The sequence below is a fragment of the Podarcis cretensis genome, assembly GCF_951804945.1.
Source record: "Podarcis cretensis genome assembly, chromosome: 6".
Lineage (NCBI taxonomy): Eukaryota > Metazoa > Chordata > Lepidosauria > Squamata > Lacertidae > Podarcis > Podarcis cretensis.
Genome location: NC_137175.1, coordinates 45,091,351 through 45,103,700, shown reverse-complemented (window position 1 = coordinate 45,103,700; position 12,350 = coordinate 45,091,351). Strand labels below are relative to the sequence as shown.

The 12,350-nt window shown below is 42.8% G+C and overlaps 1 protein-coding gene across 1 annotated transcript; it reads right to left on the bottom strand.

Moving 5' to 3' along the window:
• Positions 1-201: 201 nt before the first annotated feature.
• On the bottom strand, positions 202-10,055 carry LOC307218543 (gastricsin-like). Its single transcript, XM_079980904.1, has 9 exons — positions 9,908-10,055; positions 7,295-7,445; positions 6,761-6,878; positions 6,090-6,208; positions 4,757-4,956; positions 3,166-3,285; positions 2,411-2,558; positions 1,600-1,698; positions 202-588 (listed from the first exon to the last, which is right to left on the bottom strand). The coding sequence occupies exons 1-9, from the start codon at positions 9,964-9,966 to the stop codon at positions 433-435; spliced, it is 1,170 nt and encodes a 389-aa protein (XP_079837030.1). The 5' UTR covers positions 9,967-10,055; the 3' UTR covers positions 202-432.
• Between the last annotated feature and the right edge of the window lie 2,295 nt (positions 10,056-12,350).

The following is a 12,350-nucleotide window of genomic DNA, read 5'->3' as shown; positions in this document are numbered from 1 at the left end:
AATTTTTAAAACCTATTTTCAACTGTTTTACTCCTTTTAAAAGTATCTTACTTATGTTTATGATGTGTCTGTGAATCTCTCTCTCTCTCTCTCTCTCTCTCTCACACACACACACACACACACACACACACATTCAAATATTTAATAATAATAATAACATTTCCCCTCAAGCAAGTCAGGCAAGAACTCATACAACTCAAATTGTTATTTGTATGATTAGATTATATTTTTATTTGCTTGCAGTTACTTTGGAGAGAAGCCCAACAGTCATGTTGCGGATTTTCACAGCAGAGGTTTCAAATTTTTGCAGAGGAAACACCTCCAAGTCCTTAGAAAGGAAGGCTGGTGGATTACAGCATGTATCAGAAGGAATAAGCAGGTGGAATGAAGCAGGACAAGGCCTGGAGCAGCACAAAAGACTTCTGGGAGTGTTTATGCTACTGGCGCAAATCCAACCTGGTTGTTGCCCAGATCGTACACGGAATAGTAGGACCTAAGGAAGACATCACCAAGGATCCACAGAGGCTGTCCATTCTGGGATGGCAGGTAAGTGGGCATGATGCCAATGCTGCAATAGCCGCTGTTGTTCTGTGAAAGAAAAATCACAGTTAAATCTATTTGGCTTAGGAGTTGTCATCAACTTCATGGCATAAATAAGAAACTGCAGAGTAATGAAAGAACACTACATTTCAGCACACAAACTTTGCACCTCAATGTTGAATTTCAAGATTTTTGCCATTTTCTTGGACAATGTTTGGCTTTTATTAAAAAGGTATCTGTAAGACTGGAGATATACTTCATAGGTCCAGACTATGGGAAGCCCAGAACAAATTAATGATTAATAATTTGGATTGTAATTTGGTTGTTTTTTATTTTAGTCTATTGTTTTTAATTGGATTATAATCGGATTGTGATTATGATTTGATGGATATGTTAATTGGCTGTTTTTATTGGAAAATTAATAAAAATTATTTTTTTTTAAAAAAAAAAAGGGTATCTGTAAGAGTGCAAACTTGCATTAGCAACTGTGTAAAGTACTGTTGCACACTGACCCTACACAGAGGTGTAAGAGCACTGCTCTGCAGTCAGAAGGGTACAAACAGCATCCCAGTAATTAATGGTCCAGGTACGTTCTCCATCACTAGGGTACAAGCACTTTACACCTGCATCCTACTACATTGGCATAGACACTAACTACGTTTCCTAGTGGTTATTTTTAAAGACTGCTTTACATCACATATTCCCCTAGGTGGATGAAAAACCACATAGGCAGTTTAGCCAAAAGCTAGTCCTTGGATGAGACAACCAGCCCTGAGTCCTGAAACACCCACCAGCAAAGAGATAAAACCTTTTCCAGTGCTTGGTGCCATCAGTCAGTATTAACTGATGTCTTTAATTATGTTTCCATTAATGCTTTTCGCTGATTTTATTCTTACATGTTGTATACTACCTTGATATTTGTTTGTGAAGGTGTGGATTAGGACTATTAAATAAATAAACAAATAACACATTTTTTGTGAAGGTGTGGATTATTAAATAAGCAAACAAACAAATAACTAACTAACTAACGGGGAATAGCTTTTCAGTGGTTTCACATACCTGAAGGACGTAGGCTGAGGGACTCAGAGGGAAACTGCTTCCACCGATGACAAAAGTAATGGTGGGCATGCTCTGGATGTTGCTGCAGCTGACCACATACTGTGGGAGAAGAAGTATAGTAAGAGCTATGCAGCAGCATATTTCAATCACTATTCAAACATTACCACCTCTGACTAAAAAAATGAGGATCCTTAGGTGCCCTTTCCCTGGTGGTTAAAACTGAAATGCAGGTCTTCAATGGTTTCTTCAAAGTCAAGGCGGGAGTTTGTGGCAGGAAGATGATGGAGGAGTTTTCTGACAGCTGGCAACACTCCCCACTCATGGGCGGAGGAAGTGGGGTGTGGTGGGTGCAGGCCGCCCCGGGTTTCACCACTGAGGGGGGTGACAAAATGCCGGGCAGCACTCACTGTGGGGCTTGTAGCGCACCCGAGCCATGCGTCTCTCCTGAGAAAGATGCGGTGGCTTGGGCATGCACAGGCTCTGCGCTGCCCAAACAGTCCACCAGGGCGGCTGAGTAGGAGGAGGCAGGCAGACTCCAGAGGCCCTGTGGTGCTCCCCGCCCCTTTGGGCAGCTCGCTTCGCCCTCGCCCTGAGTGGCTTTCTCTGCCGCTGTCCCCACTCCCACCCCACCAGCCAAATAAGAGAAATATATTTCCCTGAGTCTACACTCCTTGCATGATCCTTTGAACTGTAACCACTGTGTGGGGTCAAACAAGAACATGCTAAGTTTCATGGGTGCTGATACTGAGCATCTTCAGATTACTGGTGCTAAGTGGTCGTGCCCCCAATCCACAGCTGCGTCCCCCCCTACCTCGCCATTGCTGTCCTGCTCGGCTCCAATGTATTGCATCAGCTCTCCAAAGACCTGCTGTGGAGCAGTGAGGAGGGACGTTCCAGTATCCACAATCGCCTGGCATCCCTGGCTGCACCAGTTGCTGATCTGGTTGCCAATATAGAAGCTAGAGGGGAAGAGTTTAAAAAGTTGTCAGCAGTTATATTCCTATTAAGGTGATGCATCGAGGAGCCGCAAGACCATGGGATGTCATGCTTCCTTGCTTGCTTTTGATGTTTTCATGGCATCATCAAAGCTGCCATGGTTTTGAGCTTTTCATAATAACCAAAAGCAGGATTGCAGTCTTAGGTTTTTGTAATTGGGCTATAATAATCACAGCTCTTCTTTCCGCGTCCTGGAAGATGCAGAGAGCCAGAGCCAGAAATAAATGGAATAAGATATGCTTGCAGATTTTGAACTCTAATTTTCAGCATAAGCAAAGGATATTTGTATTTTAGTGTTCTGTTGGAAGCCGCCCAAAGTGGCTGGGGAAATCCAGCCAGATGGGCGGGGTATAAATAAATTATTATTATTATTATTATTATTATTATTATTATTATTATTATTGCTCTTTGGGTCATGTTTCATGGTATGCAAAATAAGATGGGGGGAAATTACTCAGCTGGTCCAGGGGAAATAGCCCAAAAACTCAAATCAAAGGACTGTTCAGGTTTTCAACCACAAGCCTCCACTGAAGCCTGATCAGTAGACATTATCTATGAGAATAGTCTCACCTTTCGATTGCAATTTGCCAGTAAGCTTCTTGGGTGACTGGAGTCCAGACAATCTGACCAGAGTAGAGGCTGGAATCAACTCCTCCCAAAGCAAGTTCACCACCCTGGTTGCCCTCTTGCCTAGAAGGACAAATGCACAAGAAGGTAAAACACTTCATTATTTACATGCATTCACTGAAAAAGACAGAAAGCTTGATCTGGAATAAGCCATAATTAAGAGTAGACCTGTCGCCATTTATGGGACAAGACTAAAGTGGGTCTACTCTAAGCATGGTTAAAGCTGCAATCATAACCCCACTTATAAGGGAGTAAACCCCACAGAATTAAATAGGGCTTCTGAATAGGCATGGCCAGGACTGCACTGTAAGCCTGGATCCAACCTAAAATGGAAGGTGTTTTACACAGAGCAGCAAACAACTCCTTTGTTTTATGTTTAAGTTACTTTGAACTGAATGCTATTATAGATATGTGGCTTTATAACCTTGCAACCAAGGTCCATCATCAGAGGCAATGGCATATATTGGTGAGAATGTTGGACCTTGGGCTAGTAATTCTCCCTCAAGCTAGTTGCTCAGCCCTAGCATTTGTACAAAATAGCAAAGGACTATTTTGTATTTGACATGCCTCAAAAATCCCATTACTGTTGTAAATTGTTATTTATTTTTATTTATATTCTACCTTTTTCTCCAAGGAGCTCAAAGTGGCATTTATGGTTCTCCCCTTCATCATTTAACTCCCACAAGAACCCCACAAGGTAGGTCAAGCTGAGAGGGAGTGACTGGCCCAAGGTGATCTAGTAAGCGTCATGGCTGAGTGGGGATTTGAACCCTGGTTTCCCAGGTACAAGTCTGACACTCAGGCCACTACACCATACTAGTTCTCAGTAAACTGTTGAATCTGAAAGCTGTAGTCAAAGAGAACCAACCATGGCCACTGAGGGGAGATTGTCATTGGATAGTGTTGAACAGTAATGAATGAACTTATGATAGAAGTGAGTCAATAATACGCCATGAGTTTCTCTTCCTTTGTCTAGTTTGCCCATCACTGATGGGGGAAGGTACACTTCAAGGTTAAAGCAATGGCAACGAAATAGGAGAGTAGCTTCTGGTTTATATTGACTTTTCCTAAAACATAAGGATGTCTGAGGAATTTGCGTTGTGAATTCCAATATGACCTGACCTGATTTGCCCTTCCCAGACTGGCCTGTGGATCAGAATGAAGATATCCTTCAGATTTCACCTTTCTCTGAAGTTTGCAAATAAATGTTTTTGACACAAAAAAGCAAATCAGAATGCTTTTTAAAGTGCACATTGTAAAAAACAAATGTGCATATTTTGTGAGAAAATATATGCAGAAAAGCATGTTGGGAAAAATATATTCAAAAATAAGTATTTAAATATGAAGTATTTAAATATGAATCTTCATGCAGATTTTTAAAATTTGTACTTATGAATGAACAAAGCAGGAAAGTGATATGGACTGGAAAAAGACCAAGCTATCCTTCCGTACTGAAAGGTGCCCTGAGAAACTTAGAAGAGGGATAGATGGAGGCAAGGCAAATGCAAAAGAAAAGAATTTTTTACATCCATACCCGCTCAGGTAGAAGCCGAACACAGGAGCATCAAGAAGGTTCTGCTGGAGCATCCCCTGCATGACTGTGGTGGCACCACCAGAAGAAATGGCAGGGTAAGCCAAGCCCAGGATGCCGTCAAACTGGGCATAGACGAAGTTTGTGCCAGGCTCAGTCTCGCTCAGGCCAAATTCCTGGTTGGTGATGGAAATGCCTTGGATCTAGAAGGGAATTGTAGGAAAGAGTCGTCATCACAACAAAGCAGAAAAAGCACATTACAAATGGGAGAAAAAGAAACCTACCAGAAAAGCACAGCATCAGATAGCCCAATATGCAATGGGGATATTACAGGACAATTCACTAACCACTTTTTATCCAGAGAAACAAATGATCTAAATGGACTTGGGTCACTCAAAATATCTGGGAAAATGAAACCTCATTATCAAGATGAGGAGATGGTTGAACTTTCAAGTGTTCCTCTCTTGATTTTCTGTTCATTGGGACTTCATAACAATACCTAGAAATGCAGTTAGCTCTCTTCTTTTACCACCTTCAAATATATAGTAGACTAATCTAATAAATCCCTTGAGTTAATGGGTATTATGCATGGAGTATAATAGCAGTCACTGCGCTAGTGCAATGTCATTACCAGCTGCCTTGTTCCAAAGTAGAAATATCAGTTCTCATACCAGTGTGACAGAGAAAGTGGCACCACTGTAAAGTGGACAAGTGCCATCAAGAAATATAGCAGAATGGCATCACACAAAGCTGTTGTGTGCCATGCAACTGGGGGGAAAGGGGACATGGTGAGGACAAGTGACAACAGGTTTGAGAATGACTGCTCTCTGGTCACTGTGACTATGCACAAATCCTCTTGCCTGGTGCATAGTAGCAACTTCATAATAGTATTGAAATGGCTGCACATATTCTTGAACCGGCTTGCCTTGCATAGGTCAGATGCCACAGTGGATGGGCTTTCTTGACACTCTTTCATTAAGTTCACAGAGTGCTATTGAAGAACCCATTGTTGAGGTTGGCTGTAATAGATTTCCAAGTATATTTGTACAAGAGAGTTTCTCCCCACCCTCCACTGCATCTGCAGCTTTGGCTGTGCTCAAGGTCACTATACTTTGTTACCTGTGTGATCGAAGTGCATTGCATTAGGAATGTTAGAATGGATTCCTTCCTGTCTACTGAATCTATCTGCTTCTGCTGCAAGAAGCAGTTTTTAATATTCTGTTGAGAGCTACCCAGAGTGGCTGGGGCAACACAGTCAGATGGGTGGCATACAGTTGTTGTTGTTGTTGTTGTTGTTGTTACAATTGAAACCAATTTGGGGTGCACTACTGCTTACCGTTACGGTATCATAGCCAAAGAGCCCAGTGAGGCTCCCAGTTCCATACTGCAAAGAGAAGGTCTGGTCGTTGGTGGAATAAGTAGAAGACTGGCTGGGGTTGAACAATGGGTGGTTTGCTAGTGGTAGAAATTGAAGAAAAACAGACTTGTGTCACTTTTAGGATCACAACAAAACCAGGTTTAAATACCATGTGTATCACTCTCTCTTCTCATCCACCATTGAACCTGAATCCGCAGCTGCGAGAGAGAAAAGTTCCAGCACCAAAATATAAACCCAGAAATAATTCTTCACCTTTGTTTTGCTTAGAGCAGGGTGGCCAACTTTGGCCCTCCAGCTGTTTTGGGACTACAATTCCCATCATCCCTGACCACTGGTCCTGTTAGCTAGGGATTATGGGAGTTGTAGTCACTGGCTGAGGAAGAGGAGTGGGGGGGAGTGCACCGCCCCTGGCAGCGCGATCCCGGTGGGGTGCCATCGCGGGTGCCCCCCCCCCGCGTTGGGTGCCACACCCCTGCAGGTGGTGTGCCACGCCTCCAGGACATACGCCAGCCCCACCCCCACCTGCTCTCCGCCCCCCCAGTGCCAGAGCATGAAGCTCCGCCACTGGTTGTAGTCCCCAAATGGCTGCAGGGCCATGTTTGGCCACCACTGGTTTGGAGAATACTCACTGCAGGCCTGACTCTGGCAGTAGACTGATGGCACCCAGAGGTTGGATGACCCAGTGTCAAAGAGAACCAAGAAGTTCTGGGGTGGAGTTCCAATGCTGATCTCTCCATAATAGGACATCTAGAGAAAAGAGTACATTGCCATCAACAATAGCTTCCCCCCATTGATATCTGCATAAATTCCCAGCACATTCAATAGAACATTTTGCACAACCACCCCAAATGGAAGCAAAAACTACCCATTACTGTAACTACCCGAAAACATTCCTCTTATATGTTTTTCTTCTTTTGATTTTTTTTATACTCTCCCATATATTTTAATTTAGAGTGATGCACAAAGAGAACCACAATTCCATTCTCAAAACTTAAAATTCCCATGATTTTTAATAGTCACATATTAGGACTCAAACACTGATATTCAGCTAAATCTGGACTTCTTATTCCATCCAGCACATGTTGAAATCCTAGCCTTTACTCTTTCCTAGTTTTGCTCTTTCTATGATTTTGGTAGCTTCTCTTAGCCAACCGTATACTCACGTCCATGTAGTTAGCAAGGGGTTCGTAACCACTGGCATAGTTGTTGAAGTACTTGCTGGCAGGGTCATAATGATTGTCCTTCAGGAACTTTTCAAGGACACCCTTCTCCTTCATCACCTCCCGCATGGACTTGAACTTTTTCAGGGGAACTCTGTATGGGATGAAGAGTTAGACGCAGAGTCAAAAAGACAGCTGTAAACTCTTTGCATATTAAGTATGCTCAATGGAATATCTTCAGACCATTGATGGAATTCTCTGGTCTGAACCATATAATACCTAAGGCAAGCACACTAACTTCCATCTAATTCCATCAGGGTTCAAGCTAACCTGCCACCATCCTAACCTTAAAAGGCCACACTAACTCATGCGCTGTGTTGTTAACAAGGAATGGAAAGCCAAGAGGGACACTTGTACAGGTTCTTCCACTGGACTTCTCTTCTGCGATATTGGACATTTCTCCTTCCCTCCCTGCCCAAAACTGCTCTGTCTATCTTTCATCTTACTTGTTATTTAACCAATACCTACAACTGCTGATTCAATAAAAAGGTATTATCTAAACTATTTTGGATCCTGTCTTTGCCCTTCTCAGTGATTCTCTTGCCTTCCTGAGCTTTGTCTGTTTAGGTAATGATATCTACTGCAGGGATGGCAAAACGCTTTGGTCTCAAAGGCCACATTCATCCTTAGCCATCGTTCTAGGACTGCGTGCCAGCAGTGGGTGCTGCCAAAAGTGGGTGTGCCCATCTCACAGTCTCACATACATACACACAGAGGCACACAGCTCCCTCTTCAGCTGAGCAGCTGAGCAGTGTGTGTGTGTGTGTGTGTGTGTGTGTGTGTGTGTGTGTTATTGCCCACTAGCTGTTCATCAATTAATGTTACACCTGACAATCAAGGAAGGATCAATTAACATGCCAATTAAGGCTCTAGTTGGCTCTCTCTGCCCACCCCAATACCTACGGTATATACTGTACATAAATAATTAAAAAACATTTCTCCTACCACTACCAGAATTAGAGTGATCTTGCGGGACCAAATAATTACTTGTGGAGACACATACATCAGGCCTTCCTAGCTCTAAGGAAAATAAGTTTTTTACCCATATACTGTACATACTATGAGTAGTAAGATTCCATGGCTATTAACTAGCATCACTGAGATTGGAATCTCCATATTCACAATTTCCAGAGAGGTACCGTAGTTGTGTTAGCTTCTTGCAGCAAAAACAATGAAAAGTGTTTAAGATCCCACAAAACTCTTCTGTTATTTTTCAGTGTTTACAGCATAACTCTGATTTGCTGAGGAGGACAGAAAAATGATGGCTGTCACCATCACGCCTCCCATGAGCTTACCAAGGACATCTGCCTGGCTACTTTTGAGAAAAAATGCTGAGCTAAATGAATAATTTGTCTCATACATTAAAGCAATTGATGTAGGGAGTGAATTGAATAGAGACTGAAAAAGGCCTGCATAGGAAACATACATTCATCATACATGCAATTCTTTTTTCCCCTTTTTTAATTTAATTTTTATTGCAAAATAAATACTGTCATTTTAATCATTGATATTCTGCCCCATAATGACAGCTTCAATTTACTCCAATTTTCTAAATTTCCTTTAATTTCCTTCCATTTTTTGCATCATAAATGCAGTTCTAATAATGCAGTGAAATACAAATGAATGAAAGAAAGAACATTAACAGTATAATCCTTCCTGTGCACATCTCCTGAGAAGTTCGGCCCACTGAGTTCAGCAGCATTTACGGTACTTTCAGGTAAGTGTGTACAGGAGTATTTTATTATTTTTAATGTACATTTTGTTCTCAAAGAAGTTATTGGGAAATGCTTTGCATCTTTGCAGGAAAAGTCATGTCAATTTGATTCCAATGTCTTGAAAATTTCAAAACAAAAAGGGTTTCAGTTAAAAAAAAAACTGGGTCTCAGTTGCTTACTGAGAATCTCTGCCTTTGCATAGAATATTGTGGTTTTAAAGGCTTTTATAAAAATAAAGTTTCAATGATAAAATGCTCTGTGTTGCACTTTACAGCTATATTTCTCACTTAACAACTTGATAAAAGAGCATCAGTGCTGTTATCTAAATCAAGAATAGCCAACATTGTGCTTTCCATATTTTGTTGGACTACAAGTCCCATCATCTATGACCATTGGTCATGCTGGCTAGGACTGATGGGAGTTGAAGTCCAACAACATCTGGAGGGCACCCATTATCTAAATTTTATGAGCTAACTGTCACAATCATTACTATACTCAGAACGACTGAATTCAGTACATAGTTCTATAGACATAGGCTTGCTACTGAAATCCAGTAGAAAACAATGGATCTCAGGCTAGTCATTATGACTAACTTGGTCCATAGGTTTTTAAAGATCCTAGGCAGCAGTCCTAGGCATGTTTATCTGGGATTAAGCCTCGCCCCGAATGCTTATTGCTTACTCCCAGATAGGAGTAAGTAATGAACAGCACATTATTACTTTGCAGGCACATCGTGCTAAACATTCATACTTCATTGCTGCTCTTTTTTCCCGGCTACCAAGCACAACTGAAGCCAAGAATCACCCGGAGAGGCGGCACCATGCCATTGTTCCATACTCACTTGACAACAGCACCCTCACAGAGGTGGAGGCACACCAGGGCAAGGATCAGCCACTTCATGATGCCTTCTTTCTTCTGAGCAGTTTCTAATGTGTATTCTTTCACTGCTGCACCTTGGTCTTAAGACACTGGGTAAGTGTTGGCACAGCAGGGTCCCTTCTTATATACCCTGAACAGTGCTGCTTTCACCGCCAACATGCAGCCAAGTCACATATCAGAATCTTAACAATGGGTCAAACAATTTTTCAAAGGCATTGCAGAACTTTTATCTCAATCGCTATTATTTAATCGGAAAAGCAAATGATGTTTTGTGCTAAGCTCATATTTTGGAAGTAGAGGTTGACATTGGTTCTTATCATCATATATTCAGTTCTCTTTAAAACACACACACAAGGTCCTTGCAAACTACATCTCCAGCAAGCACTTGTTTTATCTTTTACTTGTATGAGATACGATAGTTATAGTGTGTGTTTTCATAAGGGGGTGTTAGCATGCAGGGGGTGTTAACATGCAAAACTTTGATTAGAATGGAAAAATACGAAGCCCTAAACAGTCATGTGATCTTCACTGTTTCCATCCAAGGTATTATCAGAAGCATTCCAGCATCACTAGAACCATACTATACCAATCAAGATTGAAAGTCAAATTATTTGACATGAACAGAAAAGGCCCAAAAGGATCCAGTCATATAGAATGAGCAGAACAGCTCAGAATAGAACAGGGGTGCCCAAACTTTTTTCAAAGAGGGCCAGATGTGATGAAGTGAACATGCATGAGGGCCAACCGAAGTTGTTGACCTTGCTGAGCTTTTTTTATAATTTTACCCCAAAGTTGTTGAGCCTGGGATAGAAAATTGCGTTGTGATATATATACAGTACATCCTTCTTCTGTTCCATGCCTGCTCACTCTGCTCTTCAAGCTATGTAAGCTCCCAATCTTGTGGATTTTTCCACCATGAGGTACATAGTCATTGTTCCCCGTTAGGTGATAGGGGAACTGCAACTATGTACTGTGCTCTGGATTAGGGACGTGGGTGGCACTGTGGGTTAAACCACAGAGCCTAGGGCTTGCTGATCAGAAGGTCAACAGTTCGAATATCCGGACAGGGTGAGCTCCGATTGCTTGGTCCCTGCTCCTGCTAACCTAGCAGTTCGAAAGCACAAAGTGCAAGTAGATAAATAGGTACCGCTCTGGCGGGAAGGTAAGCAGCACTTCTATGTGCTGCTCTGGTTCGCCAGAAGTGGCTTGTCATGCTGGCCACATGACCCGGAAGCTGTATGCCAGCTTCCTTGGCCAAGAAAGCGAGATGAGCGTCGCAACCCCAGAGTCATCTGCAACTGGACCTAATGGTCAGGGGTCCCTTTACCTTTACCTTTACTGAGCTCTGGGGGCACGGAAAGGGTCTTACATAGAACAGGGAGAAAGATCAGTCCACTTACCGTATTGATCAGGAGATGCCAACCTTTGGGGGCCCATGGACACGTGTGCAAACTGGAGAAACTGTTTTGGGCACCACATGCACACACAGTCAAGCACATATCACAACCTTCTGCCTATGGCAGAACACTTCTAAAAAGCCTAATTTCAGCAGGGAGAGGGGACACAGCAGGCATGAAGGAAGGCCTCTGTGCAGAGCTGGCCCACCCACAAGGCAAGGTAAAGTGTGTGCTTCAGGTAGCAGGATCCCCTGGGGCAGTAGATCTGGCCTCCAAGGAATGCATGGCCCACTGCTGCAGTGGTGGCAGCAGTTGTGCTATGCTCCTTAGAGGCTGAATCTACCATCTCCTCAGCAGCCTTCTTCGTCATGCCACCTCTGCAGCAGCCTCTTGTCAAATAGTAGTTGCTGCTGATCTCCCCTGCTTGTTCCTGATATAGATCTTTATTGTGCTCTTATTCCTGATCTTTTCTCACCCCTTTTTCCCTAGACAGCCCCCCCCCATTTGTGGTTTGCTTCAGGTGCCAAAATGTGCAGCCAATGGTGGGATGTTGGATGGAGACCCCTGATATAGACTAATGGCTACGTTAATATGTAGCCTCAAGAGCAGGGGTAGGCAACCTAAGGCCTGTGGACCGGATCTGGCCCAATCGCCTTCTAAATCCGGCCCGCAGACGGTCCGGGAATCAGCTTGTTTTTACATGAGTAGAATGTGTCCTTTTATTTAAAATGCATCTCTGGGTTATTTGTGGGGTATAGGAATTCGTTCATATATTTTTTTCAAAATATAGTCCGGCCCACCACATGGTCTGAGGGACGATGGACCAGCCCACGGCTGAAAAAGGTTGCTGACCCCTGCTCAAGAGGATGGATGGAGGAAGTGCTGTGGCTCTGCAGAGACATACCAGATCAAATGTTACATGAACATTTCTTCCTGAAGCAACAATAGTTTGCTGCAACAAAACATCGAGTTTCATGACTTTTATTGAAGATGCATTTTTTAAAATAT

Bases quoted from the DNA above. Each gene is read 5' to 3' on its own strand.
- LOC307218543 (XM_079980904.1), bottom strand. From the start codon at position 9,966: ATGAAGTGGCTGATCCTTGCCCTGGTGTGCCTCCACCTCTGTGAGGGT. The intron at 7,446-9,907 runs GTGAGTATGGAA...CATCCCATACAG, and splicing joins TGTGAGGGTGCTGTTGTCAA to AGTTCCCCTGAAAAAGTTCA. The intron at 4,957-6,089 runs GTAAGCAGTAGT...ATTCCCTTCTAG, and splicing joins TTGGCTATGATACCGTAACG to ATCCAAGGCATTTCCATCAC.